Raw genomic sequence first — 26,616 nt, 5'->3', positions numbered from 1 at the left:
AGCTATTTTATTTGTTGGATTTGTCTGGACTCTACCTGTTAATGTTTTTAGAACACAGCAATATTGGAGGAAAGGCTGATGGTCTAGGGGCCTTTCAGGAAACAAAATTTAACATAAGAACCAGGTCACACCTTGCTCTGTTTGTAAAAATAAAGTGAAAGAGGACAATTCATTATTCCAGTACTTGCCATGTTTTCCTTTGATCTTTCTCCAAAGCTTGCACTGCTGCACATGCAGTATTCAGCTTCAAGGAGAGAAGAAAGTAGTTTTTACTACAGAAAAAATACATAGTTAAAAAATAGTAATTTTTTAAATTAATCACGACACGCATTTTAGAAAGCAGAAGACAAATTACATGCTAGAAATAAAAACTAGATTTTGGTGTACAATTATTTGATGTGGCTTTAAAATTCTTTCAGAGTGAACTAAGGCTAAGTCTGTAATTTGAGTGTATTTGTGGTATCTCAGTGTTGGAAGTCGAGATGTCAAACAGAGAGCCATTCTATTTTTGTTCAATTAATATCACAGAGCATTACATTAAAGCAGTAAACTCCTCTTGTATCAACAGATGCAGCAACCCTGAAGCCTATTTTCTCTCTTGTTACATTAGTGTTTAATTAAAGAAAACAACTAGTTGGAGGCAGTTACTTTCTGTGAACTGTAATGAAGATTTATTTTGTAAGTGACCTTCACTGTATTAGCTGAATCAGTAATCAGTAAAATTAATAGAATAATCAAATTATGTACAAACTCATAAATCACTGCAAATATCCTGTCAAAAATGCAGCTTTTAATATATCCTATTGTTTCACAGCTGTATTAAAAATTGCAACTGCTGATTTCTGCCTCGATGGGGCCTGAAATGGCATTTAAAGGCTGTGTATAATGGAGGGCTACCAGGCCAAAAATTTTCACAACTGTTAATTTAGCTGTAATATGATTTGATGTCACCAGGGCAAAGTTGAAGCCGAGTACAGTGTTGTTGCTGTCTTTCAGCAAAACTTGAATTATTGGTGGAGGCAGTCGCCAGTTAATTAGAGTAATATCAGTTTAAATGTCTGTCATTTAGGGTTAATGGTATCAAAGAGTTGCCTTGTACTTCAAGTGCAGTCAAATCATCTTGAATAGCCCATTGTATGAAAGTAATGCCAGCACAATGATTTTACTTTGTCATAAGTTATTGGGTTGCCATTTAGTTTAGTATTTGAGTTTCTGTAGTTAAATAATTTTGGCAGGTTCTTCCTAACAGTGTCATTTTTCATGCTGGGCTATTTTAATAGGTATTTTGGCTGTTTGTGATTGTTTAGCAACATAATCAAAATTCCTTTCCATTTTCATTTAAAAAGTGAAGTTTTCTGCTGGTCTATGAAAACAGGTCGTGCCCTCCTCCCCTGGATAGCAGGTCACTCTTGGAAAGAAGTAATTCACGTTTTTGTGCAGCCAAGAGGCGAAGTTCCTTCAAAGCACACTGGAAAAAATAAAGTGCATGTATCAAAACCCCCTGGCTGTGGTTGGAGTCAAAAGAAAACTGTAATTACTGTTTTTAACTGAGGAATCTAGCTCTAGTCAAGTTAATAGTGCTATTCTTATATACAAGATATGAGATAAAGTGCTCTGAGTTGGTTTGAAAGATCCTGATAGCTGCTGTGTCAGGCAGGAAGCCGTGCTTTGCAGCAGCATTAGAGAGAATAAACCCGTAGCTCTAGGTTCTCTAAGAATTCTTCAGTGGATGTTTAACCCTTGTGTCAGCTTCAGCAATCTCCATGCAGCCAAGGCTGGGAATTTTGGGATGTCCCTCTGGTTTTCCATGAGGAGCAGGGGTGTTTTTAGGGACTGGTATTCCAGCATGTCCTGTGGTACTTGGTGGTGCTGACAGCTCCTTGGGCTGCTGGTCCGGGAGCGCAGAGAGGGGCCTGGTGACACTGTGTCCCTGGCTGGGCTGCACCAGTCCTGCAGGTCAGGAGGGATTGTGGGACTGACTGTCTTTGAACTGGCCCCTCTGGCATTAGAATGACAAGATAATGCCATTTTTGGAAGTCAGGTTTGCAAAGTGAAAGTTTTCAAGTTTGTCATCTGTGAAGAGATAGCAAAACGCTTTCATTTCAAAATCACAGAATCAGAGACTGGTTTGGGTTGGAAGAGACCTTAAAGCTTATCCAGTGCCACCCCTGTTGTAGTGGCACTATGCCAGGTTGCTCCAAGCCCCATCCAAGCTGGCCTTGGACACTTCCAGGGTTCCAGGGGCAACCACACCTTCTCTGAGCACCCTGTGCCAGGGCCTCCCCACCCTAACAGGGAGGGATATCTATGCAATCTAAACCTACCCTCCTTCAGTTCAAGGCTGTTCCCCTTGTTCTGTCCCTCCATCCCTTGTCCCAAGTCCCTCTCCAGCTCTCCTGCATCCCTTTGAGGCCCTGGAAGGGGCTTTGAGCTCTGCCTGGAGCCTTTTCTTCTCTGGGTGAACACCCCCAGCTCTCCCAGCCTGGTTCCAACCTGTGGTAACTCAGTGGCCTCCTCTGGACTCTGAACAGCTCCACACCTTGCTTCTTTTGGGGGGCCCATCCTGTCAGTAAATCAGTGTTACCAACATCTAAGTGCTTTGCCTTGCTGACCACTCACACTGATTGCAGTCAGCAGAGCTGGATTAACCCTCGTTTCCCCTGTGTTGCAGGCTGTGTGCTGTGTTTGGGGGGATCTACTGCCTCCGTCACGCCGTGCGCTGCCTGGTGCTGGACAGAGCCTCGGGACGGTAAGGCTGACATCAGGAACCTTCTGTTTACACACAAAACACAGGTGAAAAATGTCTGAAGTCAATTCAAAAAAAATTATTCTTCCGAGATCCTCCTTGGTATTAATAACACATCAACCTTGATTAAAAGTAATTTGTGTGTAGGTCCTCCAGAACAAGGGAAGTGGGTCTAGAATATAGAAACTAAATTAATTTCCCTGTGATATTACTACAGCTCCTGATCACCCAAGCTTGGAAGACAAATCATTTCAGCTGCCGGGGGGCTGATGATGAGTGATGTTAGTTTTCCTTGTGGCCTTACCTACTCTAATTGATTTTCATCAGATGACAACAAAGCCCTCTGTTATTGCATTTTTAAAAATGGAGCTCACCTAAAGATTCATCAGATTAATCTTTGCTGATAATGCATGTCACTCCAAGAGAAAAGATTTTAATGAGTTTTTAGGTAGATTGTTGTCATAAACTATGCTGCCCTCTTATTCCAGAATAAATTCTTTTACAACAATATCAGGCCTGTAGGCAGGTTTAAAGTTGAGCTAAGAAAAATCAGGCCAGAGTTTTTTCTATAGTGATATTTTTCACACCTCTGCAAATTGTCATATTTCTGTTATACACATTTTATCAGATATTGGTCTAACAGCAGACTTTGGCTGTCTTAAAGACTCTGCAGCTTAGTTTCTATAATTGAAAAGTTCAAGATATTGTGTAGAAAATTTAGAAAATTAATTTAGAGATTATGTAGTACCGATTTATTAGGAGAATGAGTAGTTAAATGAGGGCCTGGTGTGTTTACTTCCAAATTACTCTGCAATTCCTTGAGCACAGTTCTTGTAGCTGCATTTTTCACAACATTGTCAAGTAGTAGCTGTTTGAAATTGAATAAACTCCGGATTTTACCTTCCTGCCTGTTCCTGGAGATTCTGGACTTCACTGCACAGTTGTAAACTTTGAGATGTAGGCTTTGTGTCTCATCGGGTGTGTCGCTTCAAATACATGATTCATGTGCAAATTAAACATGTGCCCCTTTCAAAAACTGTCATTTATTTTAACACTGGTATTTGAACTGTTACTATAGGAAGCTTTTATTCCAATGACGTTTAAATACTTAAATTCTTCTTGCAAGGGGACAAAGCTTATAGTTGGTAGCATGTTCCAGAAGAGCTGGAGTGCTGCTTTTCCATTAACCTGCCTTTATGTTTTGAATATAACTTACACAGGGTTCAACATAGTGTTGAACATTCCTTTGTTTGGCTGCTTTTGGGGTTCACTTTTGCCATTTTAGAATCATTTCTTTTTGAGGAGCAGAACTGTTGAAGTACTTCTAAAAATTTTACCAGACTTTCATTATTTCAAAAACACTGCGCTTTTAATAATGCCATTATCTCATAGTGAATGTGAAGAGGCACAACATATCCAAGATATCCATTTCCTTTATCTTCTGTTTCATTCTTGCTGTTATCTCCTTCCTCACAGTGTATTCCCCTCCTGCACCAGCTTGTATTTCCTCTTGACTTTGGGCCTCAGTGTTTTGCCTAATAAAAATCAGCTATCAAGTTGTTAATGAGGCTATTTATGAGTTAGTGAGCTTTTGAGTCAACAGACCATTAATAGTAATTGGTAAGAGGCAAATTCATATCTGGTTGTCAGTGCAGCTGGCTCTGTGCTTGCAGAGGCAGCTTCCCCACATTACAAATGGCTCGCTTAGCACTGCAGAAATGCATTGTGCAGTGGTCATTACCAGTTTATAGCTCCTTCCACAGCCTTACAGGCTTCATCCTTGCCTTAAGGCAGTGGTTTTTTCTCTATTTTTAATATTCCTGGTTTAGTGCACATAAGGAATATACATACTTCTATCTACAGCCTTGATTTTTTTCTGAAACTTTTAGAGTAGAGTTTAATTAAAAGTCTAGATATCACCAAAGTTGATTCCAACTTTTTTCCAGACATGGCTAACATTGCTTTTTCATATTTTCCTACCCATGCCTGTATATACAGAGAACAGTAGATTTCATACCCAGCTTTACAATTATTTTTATCCTTTTTCTGTAGTCGTTTTTACAGGTTTTGAAAATAAGATTCAGGCAAGACAGGGTGAAAGAATAAAAATTCTAGACATCCCTATTTTTAGGTTTTAGTAATGCACTTTGAAAATACCTGGTTTTTATGTATTATACTAGATCTACTCTTTTAGTAAGTTTGTAGAACATCCTGAGTTCTTGCTAGAACTGTGTTGCTGTGTTAGAAAATGAAAACCACATTGTATTTCTGAGGCTGAGAAAAAACACCACATTGAATGTATGATAATGTTGCTTTTCTCTGTGTTGTATGCTATTTTCTTGGGTACATGTAAAATTTCATTGTAATGATGGGCATTTTATATTGATCACACTTCACATATGTTTCCAATTACATAATTCTGTCTCAAAAAGGAGGAGATGTGATAAATGGACATTTATACATCTGTGATAAAAAGATAGAGCAAACAGCCAGTAATTTACATATCTGCTGAAATACTGCAGACTGGCTTTGTCAGTGCTGCTGAGTCCATTTCAAGGATGTCGCCCTTAGTCCATTAGTTTGGATAATGAGCCCTATAAAGTACATTTATAACTCGTGGCACTGCAAGGAGATGGATTCTAATTTTCATCCTTTTATCCAGACACATTGAAAGAAGGTCAATGGAGGGTTCGCTGTGATTCATTGTCGCAACACAGATCAGATGACAGAGACCTGATAATGTCAGTGCAGAAGTGTTTGCTGCCTATGGAAGCCCTACTTGAAAGAAATTTTCTCAGCATCACCCTTTGAAGTAAAGTGGGACTGAAATTAAAAGCTCTCTCTCTCTCTCTCAGTTTAAAATCTTATCACATGTATGACCTGCTGCTATTCCTGAGCAAAGGAGAGGAAACAACACTTAGCAGGAAAATAAAATGTGTCGTTGCTTTCGCTGGGTTTGAGTGATGCAACATGACATTTAATCAACCTTTCCCCTTCCATAATGTTTGGGGGGTGGTGGGGAAGTTGTTTCATAAACAATAAGAAAGGTTATAATTAGAAATGAGCTGCTGCAGCAGCTCAACTTCCTTGTTTATTTGCAGTATTCAAATGAGAGCTCAAGGATGAGATCACTGGGGTTAACAGTTAGGAGAAACTTGTTGAAGTTGCAAATGAAACACAGGTTGGATAGGGTTTGAAACTGAAGAATGTTAGCTGTTAAACAATGCTTGTACTGTTGTCAAGGTACCTGTTGAATTTGAAAATAGGGGCCAGATGTCTGTGAGGTCAGCATTAGAAGTCAGTGTTACAAAAACATGTTTAATAGTCATAAACCTCTTACATTTACAGATGAGGACTCTGTGTGCACCCTTGTTCAACTCTCATCTCAGGTTATAGGAACAACTGGTTTACCAGAGCTGGTGGGAGCTGATTGCTATTACTTATTTAGATTTGGGGTTGTAGATCATTACAATCGCAGAAGCTGACAAATAGTTTTAAGTTACAGAAATGTTGTTCATTCCTAAGGCATAACTTGCATATCAGATATTCCACTGGTAAAGTTGTACTATGATAAAACACAGGTAAAATCTGTGTGTGTTCTCTGGCCCAGCATTCACTGGTTTAAGTCCTGTGTGTTGAATTGTTGAAACACTGATAAAGTCATTCAGAAGAATTCAATTTTAAGAAAAAGGAATTTTCATTCCCCAAGGAAAAGTTCAGTAAAGCTAATTTGCCTTATTTACTTATGCAGTAAATGTTCTGATAGTGTAGAAGAGAACATAGATCATGGATGAAGAATCAGCAGTAGAGATTGCTTTAGTATATGTGTGCAGCCTCACTTTTGTGTCATATATATGATGTAGCTTCATATCTCATACATAAGTGAAGTTTGTTCTTTCATAGAGAATTTTGCCTCTGAAATTCTGAAATTTGTATTCTCATTTAAGCTCACTGAATGGGTTCATTTCTGTGGTTTGCGTTTCTGTCCCACTTCTATTTCTGTCCTTGTTCTATGGAGAACATTTGTGTCATTCTTAAAACACCAGGACTTAGTTAATCCCTTTGAGTGTAACTTAGAGATAAAGGGTATTTTTAGTCACAAGCACAGCAACTCACTTCTGGAACAGTCTGATGCACTCATTTGTCAGGGAGCTTTCCCAAATTTCCTAATTTAATTTGCTATTTCGTTTGTTAAATATTATTATTAAAATAAACTTGGTTTTTATAAGAAGAGAAAAAGAGAAGAAACCCCACTGCAGTAGGGTAGTACCTAAGAAATAATTCACAATTGTATTTTTTTACATATTATGAGGTAAGAAGTGTGGAACTAAATTCCAGTGTTGTAAGCATATATTTTCTGTAAAAATAAATGACCAATTTATTAAAGTTGGGATATCATTATTTGTATTGGCATTGCATGTGGAAAACTGCATATACCAGGTAGAATGTGTCAGTCTAGGATTTGGTGATCACTTCAATTGGTTTTGGGGTTCACATGTTCAAGAAATAAGTTCCTAAATGAATTGAAAGATACGAATATTGTTCTGTATAACTCAATTTTAACAACTTACGCATGCTTTTGTTACCTTACATCAAAATTTCTTACTGTGGTTTGTTTTTTTTAAAACAGATGCAAAGCCATTGTGGATCATTTTGGACAAAGAATAAGTGCCAACTATTTTATTGTGGAAGACAGTTACCTGTCAGAGAGCACATGCACAAATGTGTGTTACAGGTATGTGGTAAAACAAAAACACGTTTTCTTTCAATAATGGTGTGTAAGGTACCCTACAAGTCAAACTGAGGAACCTCTTGTCCACTCCTTTATTTTTACAGTACAGTTCAATTCTGTGCAAAGTATTTCTCTTCTATTAACTGTAGGATGTCCTGTGGACTTTCTGTAGTCAGGTTTTCTTCAGTTAGCACTGAAATCAGATTCTCCTTTTCCATATTAAAAAATCCAAGAGCTCTAAATGTGTTAGGAATTTCAAATTTGCTAAGATGCGTTTGGAAGGTGAAGGTGCCAGTTACTGTCCTTGCTTTAAATTTGTTCAGCTTTAGACGTGTACTAAACTCAGTTGGTTTCTGTGGTTTGATTGTTGTTGCCAGAAGCACTGGGCACGGCCTGCCTCTGGCTCAGAGCTGAGCAGGTGAGGGGCCAGCAAAGCTGGAATAACCCTGGGCACTGCAGGAGCACGAACTGCAGGTGGTGAGGAGACTCCACCCTGCTGCATTTCCCCTTCATCCCAGGGCTCGTCTGCTCTCTGGAACATCACAAGGCCTTAATATGCTGCTGCTAAGCTTGATCAAACAGGCAGAACTTTTTAAAAAGCAGAAGGAGACTGTCTGATACAGCCACACTGACTCATTCATTCATCACCTGTTTTGGTCATTGAAGATACCACATTGGTGTTCCAGGTGTGTTTCTGCTTCAGCACCAGGCAAAATATCCCACCAAGAATCACAGTAATAAAGGTTATGTAGTGACATAGCCCTGGTATTACCAAAACGATGATTCTAAATTGCTATTGTTTACCGTTCTGTTTTCATTTTGCATAATAAATTTATTATATAATTATTTTGCATCATTCTTTCATTTAATTGTAGGCAGATCTCCAGAGCAGTGCTCATTACAGATCAGTCTGTATTGAACACAGACTCAGAGCAGCAGGTACACACCAATTCTGTATCACTTGTCTCATGTGTTAATATTTCGTTGTTGGTAGGAATTAAGTCATTCATTCAGTTTTGTTTGTGCATGAATCAAGATCTTTAGTCAGCTCTCTGTACTGGTAAATGTTTAATTTGTCTTAATGTCTATAAAACTATTACAAATTTTAGTTTAGTTTAGTTCAATGACTGAGATTTTCCTGTTTGGCTCACACTATGATTAAATCGTTTCTAAGTCACTGTCTTAAATTTTAATTTTGCTTGCTTTTTAATAAAATGCTACTCTTACTATTCTGTTAATTATTTATCTTGTCTAAACTTTGTTCAAAACTCCTTTTTTTTTTTTTAACATTCCTTTTTGCTGTTCGAAGTTCTCACTGTGCACTTTAAGATCCTTCTTTGGATCTGCTCTGTCAGTCTTTGCAGTCCTTAATTTTAGAGGGTATTAATCAGCATTGTGTTTGTTCTGTCCTAGTAAACTAGAAAATCCAAATGGTGTAATTGCAGTTCTTCTTCAGCTGTAGTGAGGATTGTGGTGGCTGCCACATCCTCCAGGACACTCTGCTTTCCCTCAAGCTCTGCCTTCTGCTCCCCAGGTTTCCATTCTGACAGTGCCTCCCCTGGAAGTGGGCAGAGCAGCAGTTTGTGTCATCGAGTTGTGCTCCTCCACCATGACATGCATGAAGGACACCTGTGAGTAAAGGAGATTTTTCCCTTTGGCTCTGGCAGCTCTGGAGCAGAACTGAAAATCTCTGTGTGTTGTTTCTCTGCTGCACAGAACACAGGGAGCGGTGGCTTCCTGCCATTGTGGAGCTTCACAGACTCATTTTCACTTACACAGGAATAAATCTTTCATCAGGAGATAAAAATATAACATTCCAAGGCACATGAATCTTCCTGGTAATGTTGTTTGTTGTTGGTTTGTTTTTTTTAAATGGGCCCCCTTGGCTGAACTATTAAATGGAAATACCTGAAATACGCTGTATTTGGGACCTTTTTATCTTCTGAAAGGATTCTGTTGTTGGTATTTTATGTGAACTTGAAATAACTGAGCAATAGAACATTCATTTTGGGTATTTGTTAGAATACAGTTAGAGATTACCTTACCTAATTCTTTTTAACAAGAAAGAAGTAACTGTAATAATAACCAATTAATTTTGCTGTTAAATAGGCTTGAACTAAGTTCTTTGCATATGAAAAAAAAAAGTAAAGTAAATGATTAAGTCATTCAAAGTTATATTTCCTACTAAATAATAGTAAAAAATAAAATAGGCTTGCAATTAATTAATAACTTAGTGTTATAAAGCATATTGCTAATATTTATCATTTAAATAGCTGAATTCTTTTTATTAAGCATTCACAAAATATATACCGCAGGGAGTGAAACTAATGAAGGATTGATGTTCCATAGATCTAAAGTATTAGTTTCAGGAGGATTTTTATGGGGCTGAAATATTAAGGTTTCTGTTATTTACTTTTCTCCATAAATTCCTTTCATTTCAGAAGTGAAGGTACTACCTTTCGTAATGAAATTTGTCTTCATATATTGAAATAATTAACTTCTATATTAGGCATAGCTGAGTTCCAGTTATGGGACATATTTCATAATTTTTTAAAAAAAACTTTTGCATCATTATCTGTAAATGGGTTTTAACCTGACTGATTTCTCCTTGGAACAATTATTTAAAATAAGTATACAAATACATCTACTCTTTGATCACACTGCCCAAATGACAGACACATCATCTGTATTGCCACTTGAGTGGAACCAAACTCCTTCACTTGCCCTAAAAATGAAGACTGTAATGATGAAATCAGGAACTGAACTCATCGTTCTTCTTGCTGGGAGAATTACTTGAAGACAAATGTTGGCAACCACTGTAACTAATGCAGTTATACCTGAGTAAATCAAATATAATCAAAATATATACTGATGACTGTGACTCATAACCATAACCTTAAAGATAATAAAAAAGATTTTATAGAAAGTAAATGATGTGAAGTTTAGTGATTTATGGCTGGGTTTTTTGAGGAAAGAATAGATTATATTGCAGTGTTTGGGATTGGAAGCATCTAGTTAAGATTAAGGGAAGACTTTGATTATCACCACTCTTTTCCTTATTTTAGTACATATTCCTTCAGACAGAAGGTTTGGTCTGGGTTGCATGAAAAAATGAATAATAATGTTTGAATAGAATCTGTATGTGTGCATCCTGAAAGCAGAGGAGCATGAAGGGTTAAGTTTCTGTTCCTGGTGGAACCAGGGTCAAGATCTGTGTGATGTACTGGAAAATGATGACAACAAATACAGCCAGGCTTCAGAGAGAAGAGACAAAAATGTCATCTAGATTTCAAATAATACCAGAGCTGTGCACTGATTTTAAATGGATCAGAAATTTACAGTAATGAAGAAAAAACTAATCGGTTTAAACTTTGTACAATGTTAAATTCCTTCATGATTCTCTGATGGACACTTCTCTGGTGAGAAGTTTTTAGGAGCAAATGAGCCCAGTAAGGTGGTTTTATGAAAAGCTTTAAGGTGAGGCTTTTAAATGAGTGAATGGCTGGAAAATCCGGTGTGGTAAAAGCAGCTGGTTCTGTATCTGAGCAGAGGCCAATGGGACAGAAAAGGGTCAGGAGCTGCATCAAGTGATTGTCCAAGGAGACAGCAACTGCAGAGTCTGCAAAACAGAACAAATAAAGGAATAGTTCAGCAGTAGTTCCTCCCATCTAAGAGTTGGATGAATAAAATGTTGCACAAAGGATTGCGCAGTCACAGTGTTCATCACAGAAGTAACTTAGAGAGTTCTGAAGTGTTTATAGAGTTTTCCCTGTGTGCTGTACATATACGTATGTCCATAGAACAGTACTTCTCTGGCTTAAAGGAAGTGATTTTATGAAGAATTGTGATTTCTAAAAACCTGCTGTGCCTTAAAAGAATTGTAAATGTTGTTTATATGTCTGTGTGATGGTGATTGGAATTAATTTGTGTTCTCTTTTCCCAGATTTAGTCCATCTAACCTGTCCATCAACTAAAACTGCAAGGGAAGATTTAGAGCCTGTGGTACAGAAGTTATTCAGGCTAAATACAGAAAAAGGTAAAAATAAATAAATGAGGTATTATGATATTATCTTGCATAAATATAATTTACTAAAGTATCTGTTACTGACTTCTTCAGCTGTGGTTTGACTTCAGTATCCAAGGACATGACTCTAAGTGTCTGGGACCTTTTTATTTTTCACACTTTCTGTTTTTCTAGGGAACATACTTGCTATTCAGCACATTGCTGAATGGTGCAGTAGTGAAACATTTGTAAAATTGTAGAAGCTGCTTGAGTTGTTTTTGCCTCTTATTCTCAGGCTGTTGCTCAGCCTCTTGTCTTGAAGTGTTTCCTTGTTTGCTGTTTGAATTGAAATTCTCTGGAATCTGCTGTAAGCAGTGGAAGCCTAAAGTTGTTGTATATTGTTATCACAAAGATAGATTTCCAATAATGAACTACTTGGCCCTAAATTCAAGGAAACCTTGACTACTTTTTTAACTTTGGCCTTGAGATGGACAGTTCCACACCCCAGACCAAAGCAGCTGTTGATGGAGCAGTTGCTGCCTAGAAGGAAATTGTTCCTGAAACTCTTGGGCTAATTCCACGCAAGTTTTTGGAATTTAATCCTGAGATCATGTATGTACCCGTATTTGTGGTAGTAGATGCTTGCAGAGTAGGTGATGTATGTGTGGGAGATGCTGCTGTGCTCTAACCCTGCAAAAGCAGTTTAAATACAGTAAATCACAAGTTTAAGGCAGTAAATCACACTTGTTCTGAGAGAAAACAATGCTCAGCTCCCAGTGACAGGCGTTTTGTTAGTATATATAATAGGAAATGGGAGTACTTTATAATATTTATAATTGGTTTCCTTGTAATATTTAGAAAACAACTTGAGTTTGTAAATAGAAAACTTTATTAGACTGGAGAGTTGCAAACATTTCTCATTTGTCTATGTGTTAACTTAAAGCCTGTTAACTTTCACCTTTTAATATTTAACTTCTACCTTCAATTTTCAAGACAGTGCCGTGTGTTTCAAAGACCTGGTGAAGAGAAGACCAGCTTAGTGTCTTCTAATCATTTGGGGAGGGATAGCATTAATCTTAATGTTTAAAGTGATCCAGTTTCGAAATGATAGATTGTTTAGAAGCTGACTGAAATTCTTCTGTAGGAACTCTGTGATCATAGGGGTCCTCAGGTGCACTGAGGCACTGAAAAGCCAGTTTTCCCTGACACATAGGCCTTTCTATCATCAGGATGAGGTAGTGGTCGTATTTTAATTAAAATGTCAGAACAAATACTGTTGGAGTTATTGAAAATGAATCACCAGATAAAGTGAGCACTGGGCCATGGCAGGTCAAAGAGGCAAAGTCACCTGGAGAAGAGGACTCCATTCATTTTCCTGCCTAAATGAGGAAGAAGTAACTTTTATGAGCAATGTGAACTTTTAAATATATTGAAGAGCATCTTGCCCTGTATTAAGGCTCAAACTTTCACAGGCTGATGAATTTAATTTATATTTCAAACTGTTCAGTATGGGTAGCACCTATTTTTTTAACTATTTGACAGTTATGAAAAGATACTGAAGGAATAACAATAGATTTATCTCTCTTCTTGTAATTTAACTGCTTTAAAATACTGTTTTGAATGCCATAGTTATCAAGAAGTTTCTTCCTTGGAAAGAAGTAAATCTCAGAAGGTCTTTTACAAGCTTCATTTTCTTTAGAGGAGGCAAAATACAAGAAAGGGACAACAAATATTCCAAACAAATAGTATCTGTTACGCTCAGAATGTGTGTTGTGTATTCCTGCATTGCTTTGTGCACTGTTGAAAAGTGACCTTCATCTTCCCAGAGCTTTCTCTGCCTGTGTGCAGAGGAATCATAGGAATGTGCAAAGTACAGCAGGGAGGGATGGATTATGAGCAAGGAGGTTGAATTTGCGATAATTTTGTATTCTTGATGAGTATTGCAGCACTGTACAACCCTCAGGAAGTGCAGATAAATACAAATTAGTAATTTATTTTCATTTAGCAGCACTGCCACAATTACAGATTCTACGTACAAAGATAGAGTCTGGAACAAGTGGAAGAAATGACACATCAGAAATATCTGTGCACAGGGAATGCAATTCCTTTGAGCTGGCAGAGGCCAGGGAGGACTTGCTCAGTCCATCATGTGCTCTGGGAGTTTATCCCCAGTGAAGGAGATATTGTGAGAGGTGTTAAATTTAAACCAGGCTTCTTGGTAGGGTGCTCATAGTGATAACTGCTGCTGGTGTGGTGCAGGGTGCACAGAGAGAGGAGAGTTTGCATAGCTGTACTTGGAAAAGAAGGGGAAAGAATGATGAAGGAGAATCTCAGAGAGTTAAATAACTGGCTTTTTGATGAACAAAAATACATCACTGTAGTAATTCCATGGTAAAAATTTGATTTCCCGTATGCTAGACTGTGTGTCTGCCTCATCACACAACTATACCAATTACTTCAAACACTCCTTTTCCTTTTCAGAGACTGAAAATGAAGAACTGGAGAAACCCAGAGTCCTCTGGGCAGTCTATTTCAACATGAGAGATTCTTCAGGAGTTGAGAGGAGTTCCTATGCTGGCTTACCCTCCAATGTTTATGTCTGCTCTGGGCCAGACTCTGCTTTAGGAAACGACTGTGCTGTCAAACAGGTTGGGCAGAGCAGATTTTGGCTGCAGAACTTTAATTTTAAAGAAATAAGTCGAATACAGTCTGGGTCATTCTGCTGTACAAAAATATACATTATAACTGTGCAAAATTATAATACTAGGTAGATGGAGAGATCAGGAAATAGTCACAGTCTTTCACCTGGAAGGTAAAAGAGACGATAGAGTACAAATCAAAGCCAGAAAATCCTGTCTACGGTTCAAGTTGAAAGGATCACCAAAGAAGTTTAATACTTGCAGGACATAGTCCCAAACCAGAAACTTGCTGGGGAAAAACCCAACACAATTCCTAGTGTGTTAGATTAGGACTCCTGCCTCAGTTTTCCTTCTCTTTGCGTGGGTATCACTGTAATACAGAATTTTCCTTTTGGAGATCCTCTGGACAAGGAAAGTACAAATTCTTGGGCAGATCTACTCCAGCATCCCTTGTGGTGTCAGGGCACTTTCAGAGACAGGTGGACAGTTTACAGCTGTGGAGGGTTAAGTGTCACTAGGCATTTTTAAATCTCTGTTTTTCATGGCCCATGTTCAGACAATGTGCATGCCATCTTCTAGCCAGTTGCAGGATTGTTTATGACTAAGTCATAAACCTCTTAAAAATAAGAATTTGAAGTGCAAAGGCTGACATAGCCTGAATTGCAGGGTCAGAACAGTGTCATTAAGGGCTAATAGTATCCTTCATTTTGCCTTACAAGGCAATAATTTACCTCCCAGAGGGATAAAGAACTGTAAAGACAAAAAATAATGCAAGACAATTATTATGGCAGCGGTTTTAAATTGTAAATGAGTTCCTTTCTAAATCTGGCTTTTTCAAACTGTTGTTTGAAACAGGGTATGTTAAAAATGGATTAAATACACTTAAAACCCACCTATTTCTGATTCTAACATTTCTAACATTCGGGTTTGTCTTCTCTAAATGCTTTTCTTACTGGTGGACAATGATGGGATAGATCAGGCCCTGTTTAAATGTTCTCGTGCTGTAGTTCAGCCTTTGTGTTCAAACTGTTGGCCATCAGTGAGAGAGATGCTAAGCAGATCTCCAGTGAGAAACCATCGAGAGCCTAAATCACTGCCTTTTAGACAAAAATAGAGAGGCGCTGCATTTCTTTGAACTTGATTTAAATTTTGAAACAAATGGTCACAAATTAAAGTGGAAAACATTTCAGTGTAAACATGTTTATAATTCAAAGTCACGTATGAGAGCAAAGTGAAGAATAGACTGAAGATGAAGCAGCAGTCACACCATGCAGGGACCTTGTAGACAAGCGGAGGAAGGAAATAACTGTAAGTTGGTGTGTCTTCCACTCCCAAATCACTTTCACTCTCCTAGGAATGGGATGGGAATCTCCAAACAGGAGATACTTGCAAACTCGGGGATCAGAACAGCATAAAAAAGCCCAGTGTGCGTATTAGTCTTGAAGATAGCTAGGAAAATTATACCAGATTTCTCTAATCAATTTGGAATTAGTGTTTCGGTGATAATTCCTGTGATATCTTTTTTCATTACCATCAGTATTACTGAATTCTGATTGTCCTGCTGTGTGATTGCACTGCTGATGCATTGTTTGGAAGGCAACACCACAGCTCTTAGAGACAACTCTCTATCTATACTTCACGTACAAATTACTGCCCTCCTGTTTTATTGTAATTCTGTGTTCAGTTCCTGGTGTGATATTGAATTAATGCTGATGGTTGCACTTACTTGCCCTGAGGACAGGCTAAATGAAATGAAGATGCCATTTACGATCTTTTCAAACTCTCTATCTGTGGATCCAGTAAAGCATCTGGCTTCCAGTTTTCTGTGTTTTCATTGCTGCATCCTGACATGAATTATTATGAGCTAAAGTAATACATTCCCTGACATATTTCAGACTTCTGAGGCATCTTCATGGTCATGAGAGGATGTACTAAAACTGTCAGGGCCAATATTTGACCTTTAGTCTGTTTATTTTCTGTATCTGGAAGGATTTCAGAGTTAATCAAGTGTTGTTAGTTTGGTCGTGATCCCTGTAAAAGTTGCTATGAAAGTCCACACAGTTTGTCCACAAGTTGGGATGCAGTAAAACAGGAACAGAATTTAGTTTTATTCAACTCCAGTTTACTGGAATTGCTATGCAAGTGCTTTACATGCCTATGTCTTAATGCTGGATTCAGCTGGACACACATTTCTCAGCTGATACTTCTAAATATTGAAGGAGCTGCTGTCTACCTTAATTATATACTTTAAATAGAAAGTGTTATAATGTAAGAGTTGTTAAATTATTATTGTTTATTCTGTGTTGCTTCAACTGGATATGGTTAACCTAAAAACTTGGGAGACCTGGAAGTGATCTGTATCACTAAATTATTCAGTTGTGATCAGTGTCGTGATGTCCCTACATAACATTTTTCCCATGTTGTTCCCATGAGAATTTCTTCCCATGTTCAACCTTGTAACTGTTTGACCATTTTTGGAGTGCGTATTTGCTGACTGATTGGACTGAATAATTGTTGAGAGCTGCATAGGAAGTGTTTGTCTGCTCTAGTTTGTTATGTATTTCATTCAAAATACAACATCTTCCCTCAGTATTCTATTAAATACAATAGTAATTGAAATGTATTTTTGGAGTAGCAGGAGCAAGTGCAAACTTGAAAAGTTTTTCTCTCACCTTCAAAAGGCTAAACCCCAGCTTCTTAGGATGTTGTGCCTCCTTACTAGGCAAGGCTTTCAAATGACAAAAACGTCGTTTTGTAGTAGAGAACAAAATTGTCCATTCTTTCCTACACTAATATAAAAAGTTTGAAACAGTTTTGCATGAGTATGGAAGAGTAAAATTTAGGAAGGAGAATGAAAAATGAAATTGAACTGTGAGTAGACAGGTCATTTAAGCAGTTAATAGAGGAGTCCTGCATCCATGTGCTGCTGGATGGAAACCTAGTGCTGGTGGGCAGTGGAGTTCATCCCAGAGAGCTCTTGGGTACAGGCTCAGGGATGGATTCATCTGCAGACAATTCCCTCTTGTCCAGGATTCCTCGTGGTGTAAGGGACCTTTGCAAGTGGTACTAAGGGAGCCCTGTCAGCTTGGCAGGGCAGGACCTGGAGCAGGAGAAATATCAGGATTAACAGCATTCCTGCCTGTGTGGGAGCTCTCAGCACAGGCTGCCTTTAGGGATGGGTCACTGAGCAGACAAATGCAAAGGGAATATTCCTCTGCCTTCCTAGAAACCCAACCCAGACCCATGATCTGATTCAGGTATCCGGGTTTGCCTTGGAAGCTTAAGGACTTGGAAAAGAAAGCCTTGATGGAAATATGGAGGGCATGTGGATTCAGTAAATGATTTCCCAACATCTCAGGCTTTTTAAGTTTTTGCATTTATTTATAAGATAATCTTACAGATGGGTTATTTGTGCAGGCACATGTAGAAGTTTTTAACACTAGGTGATAGAGCTTCTTGCATTCTTGTGTGGTTTTAAGGGATTTTTGGCCTCCTTTGTTTGTATAAAATGTCTGGTTCTCTGGAATCCTAGGGTTGTGTTCCCTTCGTTCTTTTTTCTCCCAGATTTTGTAGTTGTATTGTCTACATTACAATAACAACTACACTTGTGTTCCAAGAACATGTCACTTTTTAATATCTTCCATTGTAGTGGCCAAAAAACTTGTGTATATTTGATTTCTAAACCTTGATGGCACGAAGAGCAAGTGCCATTGTAAATTAACGTCTTGAACTAGATCTGTCTTTTTTGTCTAAAATACAGTTCTTTTCACACATACTGTCTGTGTGCACACAGGTCTGTGCATGTAATACCTTGGAATTATAGACAGGAGTTTTTAATAAACCACAAATATATTTGGATGTATTTTCAATGGTGTAATATTCCATTGGATAAGAGTAGTTCTCAGCTGGGCTGTTTAAACTGTTCAGAAAGGGAGAGAGAGAAGTTTTTTTGCAGTTTTTTAAGTTAAGAAGGAAACCCACATAGCTGTGGTATGGACTGTATATATATACAATTCCCTGGGTTTTCTTGTTACATAAAATGGATCCCTCTCCCTGGAAAGAGCCAGGATCTTTCCCATGCTTTGCCTTGGACTGCAGGTAAGAATTGTGTTATAGTGCAAAAGATCAGTTGGCTTCCAAAAAAATCCTTTCGTGTTCCCAATACAACATAGAATGACCAGCATTTTTTACAAAGCCCCATGCTGTGGCTTCCTAGTAGAACAATGTAAAAAACAATGTAAAAAGATAAATTGCTTTTTCTCTTTCGAGGTCTGCAAGAAGGAATGGATTTCCCATGTGTTTACAATACTGTCAAAGTACTAAATCACTATTGATTTGAAAGAACGGAGGTTAATCTTAAGTATCTGTAAAATATTGCTTCAGGGTGGTACATTTCAAGGTAAAGTTTATGTTATTCTTCTTTTTCCTGAATAGGCCGAGACTATTTTCCAAGAAATGTTTCCAACAGAGGAATTTTGCCCCCCACCACCGAATCCAGAAGATATTATTTATGATGAAGATGAGATTGAGCCAGAAGAGTCTGGATTGAATAATTCACCAGAGACAAAGCCTGAATCCTCAGCTGAGGAGAGCAGTGGTGGAGATGGTGCTGCTGTTGCAAAGGAAGAATGAATGAATGAGTGAATGAATGAATGAATGAGTGAACGAACGAATAGTTTTCTCTTAGGAGAAGAGGAGGTTGACCCAAACTAGGACATAAGGGAGGAACGGTAAGAAAAAGAGGTTTAAAACCCCCAGAGATGCGTTATTTACCATTGCCTTACTTTCCTTAGCTTGGATCATCTTTTTAAAGTAGTTTCTTTGATAGCTGAGGCACTTTTAAACAGTCATAGGTCCACAAGACCCAGTGGGGTTTGTAGCTAAACAAAAAATGCAGAAGCATCTGAATTGAAAGTGCTAAAATAGGATTCATGATTTATTGAGACAATTTGGGTTTGTTTTGCATTTTGGAAAGAATCTTCCATCTTTCAAGGAGGCAACAAGTCAAAACTAAGCTAAAGAAAAAAGTGCAAGTTTGTTTACCAGTTAGAAGATGATTTCTACTAAAAATCTTTGGCTCTCTGCTTATTGAACAGCTGAAGGTGAGGCTCACCATCTGTCCTTCACAGTGGTCTTATGAATGGAATTTAAAGGCAATAATATTGACAGTTCTGGAGTGGCTTTATTACATGGTTTTGAAACTGATGCCATAATCAAGTAGGGAATATAATCCAGAAGATGTTCCTCACATGGAACTATTTTACATTTGGAATTTTTAGTAAGACCTAACCGATGACACATTTTCACTAGTGACTTCATTTACTGGAGTCAGGAAGATGACAGAATTTAAACTTAATGTCAGATTTCCCAGCAAAATTCAAAGTCATAAATGGAACATTCCTGTTATTAGTCTCCCTGGATTTTGTTGCACGGTTTGAGCCTTTAGCAAGCCAATAGTTACTTTTTGAAGTTTGGGGTCTGAGAAGTTTAAATGACCATCAACTGAAGGGGTTTATGATGGAGAGAAAGTTCAACTGATAGTTCCAATGGTGTGTATTGATCCCAGTTAATAGGATTAAAATTAGTGTGATAGTTGTAAACTATGCATTTTGTAACAATAAATCATGAAGCATTTATACAATAAAATTTATTGAACTATTTATAAACGTAGTTTGTATGCTAAAACTACAAAATGAGAAAGCTGTTGTAAATTACCGTGTTAAACTTGCACTTCTGAACCATGCTTGAAATCAGATACGAAAAGTATTTATCACGTACTTAAAGATTTACTTTAAAATGCACACCCAGTAGATCACTAGTATCTCTAGAGTTGATGAGTTGGGGTTTAAACTTCCTCATGAAGGTAAAGCCAGTTCCAGCAGTGCTTAAATACTGTAAGTAAATAAAAAATGCCATTTGAGTCATGAACATTGAGCTCTGGCTGGCCGTGCCACAGCCAGGTTTCTGTACAGTCCTGTGGTGCCCGTGCCTGCCCTGAACCTGGCTCCAGGCCAGAAAGGGGAATTTATTTATTTTTTTACAGCATAACTGATACTGTTCTCTTTCTCCTGCATCATGTCCACTGTCCAGTTTGTATTTCAGGGTTAGTGTTTGCACCCTTTGTTGGATAGGTACCAGTGTGTGTGTGTCTGTGTGTGCATAATCCCAAAGCCCTCAGAAAAACACCTGGCTGAACTGAAATGTTGCCAGTGTTCATCAGCTGTAACCTCTGGGTGCCTGTGATTGAGCAGATATATATATATATATAGAGATAGATATATATATATATATATATATATATATATATATATATATATATATATATAAAGCAGGCTGTCTATTTAGCTGTAATTTCTCTGTGTATTGGGAAGCATGAGTGTATGGTGATTTTATTTAACATCTGCACATCTGTAAAAGAACCAAGAGGAGCGACCTATCCCTGCTTGTCTCTCAAAAATGGGGATCATAGTTGAATCTCTCATCTATGTTTACAAGAAAATTGCTTGATGAAAATTAAAGGTTTGCTTGCAAGTGCATTGTCCTGTGTTTTCTTTCTTTCCTTTTTTTTTTTCTTTTTCAAAGAAAAACAGTTCATTTTTAGCTGGGATTTCCTGAGAATCTTCTTGGCTGCTTTCAGCACAAGGACACCTGTAATTGCCAGTATGGGTACCTGTGTTATCAGGTTTATATCAATTCATGTCTTGAGTGTCCATGTGTAGCCAGGTTTGGAAACAGTGCAAATTTGATTTGAGATCTGATGGGATGATGTACACGTTGGAGGCTATGACTTTACACTACATTGATTGCTTAAAAACTGTTTTCATGTCTCTTTCACAGGGTAAATGGAAACATTAAATGTTTCTCCTATGGTACTTGAGTACCCAACAGTTCACTTGCCAGAGCACTAGATCAGACTGTTGGTATTTTACAGAAACATGCTCTAAACTGCATTTTGTTCTTTCTATAAATGATGTAAGCATGCAAAGTAAGGGTTAGGATTCTTTGAAGTAGTTTTTAAGGCTTGTCATACAGGATGTATTCAAAAGATAACATGACTTTTTAAAAACTGGCAATTTATCTGTGGGATTATTAATAAATCAAGTTAAAGAAAGATAAGGTTAATTGAATTTTTAAACAAGTAGCTGTATTATCCTTCAAGCACCTTGGAGCTCATACAATATTCACACCTTTTTTTTCTGAAGGAGTGCTTTGATATGTTTGAATTCTTTTTTTAATGAGTACTTTCTTTTTAAGTTAGTTAATTAGATTAACCCTTCATATTCAAAGAGTCCATTTTGTGCCATTTTCCCTTCTGTGGCATTGCCTGGGCTGTAGGACTGCAGGTGGTTACTGCTCCTTTGGAGGCATTTTCAGCCATGAAGCTGCTTCCTCTGCTTTTTCTGGTGATGATGATGATGCTTAGGGCCATTTGACAGGTAATCATTAGAACTTGGATCCTTGCAGACTATGGAGCCTTTTCTCCCATCATTGCAGGGAGATTTATGTGGGCAACTCCTATTAATGTTAATGGGACTTGCATGTGTAAATCCTCCTTGCATCAATGGGAAAATTGACCCCTGAAACAAAATATCTGTGTGTTAGACTTGCTGATTCAGAAATATCCAGGCACTGCCAGCTCCTGTGTGGAAATGTGCTGGAGGGAGCATGTGCTGTTTCATGGAAATGCTCTGGGAGAGTTTTCGGGGTTTTCTCTTTTACATTGTATTTTATATTTTCCATAGATTGAATCTTGTCAGAGTTCCCCCAGTGATTCTCTTTGTGTAGCAGGGAAATGCAATTTCCCATTCCATGCTGAGCAGGTTGCACAGCTCCTTGGATTGGATCTCATTTTATTTTAGCCCCCTCTCTCTCCCCCCTCAATCTTTTTGCTTCAGCAGTGTGAGTTGCAACAGCTTAATTTCAAGAATATTTTGCTAGCAATGTGTTGATTAATGACAAGTCAGAAGTATTAATGTACTGTTTTCACACAATAAGAGACTGGGTCACTTACAATCCATAATCTCTTCTGGAGAAAGGATAAAATTAATTTCCTCAACACTCATATATGTGCTTCGGTATCTTGGCAGTACAAATGAGAATGTATTTTATCTGTGGATACGTTTATTCATTGTGTATTGTGTATGGTGTAATTCGCTCAGTTGCTTCTGTAGATACTTCATATGATCTCTGCAGTGCATTTTTTGGTTTTACTTATCTGGTGATTTTATATCAGTAGCAAGTTATCCCTAGGGTGTGAAAAGTCTGGTGTGGAACTACACAGACTAAACTGCTCCAGAGATCTCTACTGGCTTTTCTGCCATAGTGAGTGCTCTCTTCAGCCATTAATTATCGATGAGATCTGCAGATTCTGGTGCATTGTCTTCCCTTCATGTTCCTTTTTTTAATTATTTCTGAGGATTTTGTGCCTGCCATTAATGCAGTTGCTGATTTTCCAACAAGGGGCGGAATTTGCTGAGATCACGTCATGAAACAGTTGATCTGTGTGCCTACAATTCCTAACAATTTTTCTCTAATGGTATGACAAAATTACTAATTCGTGAAAGTTTATCACTTAAACTCTTGCAGAAACCAACCACTATAGAACGTCCAAAAGTTAGAATTACCTGTGTTGCCAGAATTGTCAGAAATATGTGGGAGTGTTGCAGTGGCAGAGCAATTGCCTGCGTTCCTTGGGTCAGCAGTAATGCCAAGTATCTGTGGTGAGATGTAGAAGTGGTGGTGACACTGGAAGTTCAAGACACTGATATAAAACATTCATTTATTGCAATTTAATAGTAAGCTTGCTGCAATGAACAGATGGAAATCTTAGCTTTGGTGTATGATTTCAAGAACTTTTTAAATGTGATCAAAAATTTCCGTTGAGGGATTCTTTGAGCTGCAGAGGTGAGGGATAGGAAATGGTCACCCGTGTGGAATTATGTTGTCAGCCTCATCTCCAGCAACAAAACAACTCGTGGAAATAGAGCTTATTAGCAATTCCACCATTATGTTTATTTACAGGCTGCCAGTTCCTGTTTGTAAGAGTGAATGGTTCTTCAAAATCTGGCTGGGGAGCCCAGCAGGAATGTTGTAAATCTCACTGACACCTGAGATTTAGAAAGTTGACAGTGAAGTATCAGGAAGATGCAGTTGTTGACTGCATGGGAGTTCTGATCAGAGGGGACTTTAATAGAAAATACTCTTCCTGTCACAATTCAAACAGACAATTTATTTTACACTACTTGCATACATTGACAAAAGAGATGGAAAGTATCAACCTGAGTGTATATCAGACCCAGATGGGTTTGACTAAACAATTCAAGAAGTCTCAGAACACCCACATTTTTAGATGGAGATTTTCAGGGTCTCGTACTTCTTTCTGAAGTGCCACCCTGTAATTCATGTATATTTGGGTCTCTGGAGAAGGCCTCAGTGCTGTTCCTGCATTCTGTGGGGTTAAGACTTCAGTAAGTGGGGCTGGCCAAGCCTATGGACCCTCCATCTGCCCTCTAAAACAGTGCAGGCGTCTCTGCTGGCATGACAGCAGCTGGTGGCAAACAAATGCACCTTTGGCTTTCAGAGGTGCTTTTGTGCTGCTCCAGCTTCAGGAGGCTTCTCTCATGGGCTCTGTCTCCTTTTGGGGTGAGCAGGAGCTGGTCTGGGAAATGCTGCTCTGTTGGGAGTGGTTGTTGGCTCGATCCTGGAGCTGAGGTCCGCAGTGATAAAATATCCGGGTAATGCTGTACCAGACAGCAGCTCACCAGCGCCTCTAAACCAGTTCACACCATAAAACCAGTGTAGGTTTTGCTGCTGAGCTGGTAATTGTACCTGAGCTGGATGTCTAGAGTGAGGAACAAGTTTTGTATTACTGGAAATTTGAGTCTGAGAAAGGATACAAGAGTCTTCTCTGAAAAAGCCCAAAATTTTTAAATCCCAGATCCAAACCCTCCTGGGCTGTTTTAGACCCTGTGTGCCTAAGAAACTCAGTAATGGCTAATGTGGAATTCTGCATCTATTCTGACTCAAACCCAGCATATTTCTGGAGCTCACCCAAGGGAAAGCCGTTTAATCACGATGAGAGACCAGCTGTCAGCCCAATGCAACCAAACAGTTCCCTGCTCTGGGAACTTCTCCCTAGCGTGAAAGTCACTGCAAGTCATGGTTGATTCCTTTGTTCTGAATAAATTATCCAGTGAATTCAGTCTTCTTTTCTTGTGCAAAAATTTGTGTAAGCCCCAACTAAGTACCTTCAGTGAATCATTTTTAGAATGTTGGATTATCCAGAGAAAATCCACTGTGGGATTCTTACAGCAATTTACTAGCCTAAGTCATAGGGTATTTCCCTGCTCCATATTTGGATGCTAAAATAAAACATAATAATGAATATACCATTTTTAAAATCACATCAGACATTTTTAAGAAAGAAAAAATGGCTTTATGAAACATACACAAAAATATAATTTTAAGGTAGCCCCTGTAAAATGACCAAAAAAAAAAAAAAAAAAAAAAAAGCCCCCCTCTTATTTCGGTGACATTTGTACATGATGTATTTTCTTTCCATAGAAGTTTTAAGCCAGGAAGCATTTGGCTTCTTGCCAGACTCCCAGTTTGATTCCAAAGTGAATATATAAGCATGGTAAAAGCCAGCAGCCCTCTCAGTTGCATTGTGAGGATATTGCTGTCTGCTGAGGGATCACTTGCAATGCACCGGTCTGAAAACAAGTGCACAAGTGTCATGAGGGGGGACAGAGCAGGACACACAGGAGGAATAACACCACCCGTGGATTATGGATCCGCTTGGGACTCCAAAAAAATGGATACATTTTTTGGCCCTGCTTTCCTCACTAACGTGGTTGTGTCATTTCCCTTTAATGCTGTAGTAAAAATGTGTAAAATAGTGACAGGTATTTTCTAAAGGCTTTTAGGAGGTCAGTGAAACGCAAAAGTAAATGTATTTGAGAAAGAAAATGAACAGCGGTTATGATAACTGTGAAAATGGATAGCAGAAATATTTGAGTAGAGGGGCAAATGATGCGAGGAAAAAAATCCAGTGTAACTCTTGTAACGTGACTGGGATAGCAAATGTTTTGTTATTCAAGTCCCTCATTCCATCCCTGACATTTCCCATGTTTCTCAAGTGAGGTTTCACCAATCAGCACAAACTCTTTGTTTACTGCTTAATAAAAATAACCAAATTATCCTTATTTTATGAAATCTTTTTCTGATTATGCTTATTTTGCAGGCAGATTATAATGCATATTGCTTCATTGTTTAATTGGGACTTAATGCTAATGCCATTAACATTCTATTCGATAATTCAGTAGGTTGCCTATTTTTAGACATAATGAAAGTCGTAACTTTTTGTAGTGAAGTGCTTCTGATTGTGCTATTAAATTAAACTTACTCTAACCTGACATTAGCTTTCAGTTTCATTGTCCGTGGTCCAGTGAGTCTGAAAAATGCTGCTGCATGCACTAAACATGGGGGTTTTTTTAAATTATATTTTTAGTTGAGTCTAAGTCATCCTTTACTTTGAGGGAAAAAAAAAATAGGCCAAAGTAAGCAAGAATATCAGAAAACTGATCTGGAGTTTGAAATATTGTTCCTGTAGACAATTGGGATTTGGAACACTGAATTGAAGTAACTGGAATCTTGTCCAAATTTTATTCTGTGATACTGCTTCTAAATCAAGTAATTGGACAGCACTTCACCTCTCAGTTTCTTATCACAAATACGGCTGTGTGTTTTATTTGTGCTTATAAAGTGCAAAATAACTGCTGGATTTTGTACTCCATGTAATCCCTTTAGTAGAGATAATGAATTCTATGACTTTCTTTCTTTCTGGCATTTCCCTAAGCATTTGTAAAATATTATTTGCATAAATTATCTTTTCTAGGGAGACATTCAAATAAAAGCAGTGAATTGGATACCTGTCACAAGACTCAGTAAGCACAGCCCTGTTTTGGATAATTCACTGTTGTCCTTAAGTTGTTAACTTCTAAATGCATTTTGTATTTAGTGACCAGATCATGCACTTTATTACTTTTAATTCACCTTTTCACAGCTTCTGCGTGTTTGTCAGCCTCATTTTGTAAACTTTGTAACATGCCCCAGTTTAATTAAAAGGGACTTTATATTGTGTGCTTTGCACTCTTTAATCTTTGAGTTAAGGAGGTTTAATGCTGCTAAGCCAAGAATAATGCTGGAGTAATAACTGGGAAGTGAAGAAAAAGTAAAGAAAAATCTAAGTCCTGCTAGTGCCCTCCTCCTTTAGGTGCACATGGGGAGTGCTTGGTGGGGGGGGTAGAATTTGGGAGGTGCTGAAATAGTTCCTGCTTGAAGCTTTGCAGTCCTGGATTATTTTCCCTGGCCACAACTGGGCACTGCCAAGGGGAAGGGGCTGTTGGGACAGCTCAGCACTGACCAGCTCATCCTGCTCTGGGTCACCTAAATGCAGCTCTGGATGGGAGCTTCAGAATTCTGTGGAGTTTAGAGG

General features: G+C 38.2%; 1 protein-coding gene across 1 annotated transcript in view; it reads left to right on the top strand.

The window, feature by feature from the left end:
* Positions 1-20,640, top strand: part of CHM (CHM Rab escort protein) — a 54,406-nt gene extending 33,766 nt beyond the window's left edge. Inside the window, exons 9-15 of the mRNA XM_066182187.1 lie at positions 2,672-2,749; positions 7,377-7,481; positions 8,354-8,417; positions 9,013-9,109; positions 11,422-11,514; positions 13,963-14,129; positions 18,555-20,640. Of these exons, the coding sequence (XP_066038284.1) occupies positions 2,672-2,749; positions 7,377-7,481; positions 8,354-8,417; positions 9,013-9,109; positions 11,422-11,514; positions 13,963-14,129; positions 18,555-18,752 (802 nt within the window). The 3' untranslated portion in view covers positions 18,753-20,640. The remainder of the gene's footprint in view (positions 1-2,671; positions 2,750-7,376; positions 7,482-8,353; positions 8,418-9,012; positions 9,110-11,421; positions 11,515-13,962; positions 14,130-18,554) is intronic.
* Positions 20,641-26,616: the final 5,976 nt, after the last annotated feature.

This window comes from Chamaea fasciata, unplaced genomic scaffold (assembly GCF_029207755.1).
Source record: "Chamaea fasciata isolate MVZ Bird 193981 ecotype frontalis unplaced genomic scaffold, bChaFas1.0.hap1 SCAF_4, whole genome shotgun sequence".
Classification (NCBI taxonomy): Eukaryota; Metazoa; Chordata; class Aves; order Passeriformes; family Sylviidae; genus Chamaea; species Chamaea fasciata.
This window is presented reverse-complemented; position numbering and strand designations above follow the sequence as displayed.